The sequence below is a fragment of the Parus major genome, unplaced genomic scaffold (assembly GCF_001522545.3).
Source record: "Parus major isolate Abel unplaced genomic scaffold, Parus_major1.1 Scaffold590, whole genome shotgun sequence".
Classification (NCBI taxonomy): domain Eukaryota; kingdom Metazoa; phylum Chordata; class Aves; order Passeriformes; family Paridae; genus Parus; species Parus major.
In genome coordinates, this window is record NW_015379478.1 from 12,723 (window position 1) to 13,697 (window position 975).

Consider the following 975-nt stretch of genomic DNA (forward strand, 5'->3'; position numbering starts at 1 on the left):
GAATTGATTGTTTTTTGGGGGGGAATTGATTGTTTTTGGGGTGGATTTTTTATTTTGTGTGGTTCCTCTTTTTGGGGGGCTTTTTCCCACTGCTCATTGCCCCCCAAAAGTTTCAGGAGCATTTTTCTTTCAGCTTTGGGGTGGGATCCCTATTTTTGGGGTTGTTTTTTTGCTGTTTTGGGGTCATCTTTTGGGGGTTTTTTTTTTGTTGGTTTTCCTTTTTAGGGCGCTCCCTTCCCACCCCCTCATTGCCCAAATTTCACTTTTGCTCCTTTCGTGGGAATTTTTAAAGGAGATTTCCCTATTTTGGGGGAAGTTTTTTTCTTTTCTTTTGAGATCCCTTTTTTGGGGTGGTCTCCCTCTTTTAGGATTTTCCTTTTTTTTTAGAGTTTCCCTTTTTTTGGGGGGGCTGCTCCCCCTTTTTTAGGGATTTTTTTAAGACTGTTCCTTTTTTTTTGGGGCTGTTCCTCCTACCCCAAACCCCCACATTTTTTTTGGGGGGGTTTCCCCTCTATCCCAACCTTCCCAATCCGATTTTGGGGTGTCCCCAGGGAACATGACGGAGTGTCCAGGCCACTTTGGCCACATCGAGCTGGCCAAGCCCGTGTTCCACGTGGGGTTCCTGGGGAAAACCATGAAAATCCTGCGCTGTGTCTGCTTCTTCTGCTCCAAGCTGCTCGTGGACTCGGTGAGACCCCAAAAAACACCCGGGGGGGACCCCAAAAACGGCTCCATGGGGGCACCTCGGGATGTGGGGGAGGGGTCCTTGGGTTTGGGGGTCCCCAAGTTGGGGACTGGGACGGTTTTTGGGGGTGCTGGGGGTCAAAGTGAGGGGAAATGCAGAGTGGGGGACACCAGGAAGAGGTGACAAAGTTGGGGGGCACACGGAGAGGGGACAACAAGAGTTGGGGGACACAGAGGTGTCACCTGCTGGGTGGTCCTGGGAGCCCTGGAGATGCTGAGGGACCCCAATCA

The 975-nt window shown here is 51.0% G+C and overlaps 1 protein-coding gene across 1 annotated transcript in view; it reads left to right on the plus strand.

Moving 5' to 3' along the window:
* The window catches only part of LOC107199336 (DNA-directed RNA polymerase II subunit RPB1-like), a gene marked incomplete at its 3' end in the record, with an annotated part of 4,902 nt that extends 4,075 nt beyond the window's left edge, over positions 1-827 (plus strand). The window contains exon 3 of the mRNA XM_015616661.3: positions 552-827. Coding sequence (XP_015472147.2) covers positions 552-827 — 276 coding nt within the window. The remainder of the gene's footprint in view (positions 1-551) is intronic.
* Positions 828-975: the final 148 nt, after the last annotated feature.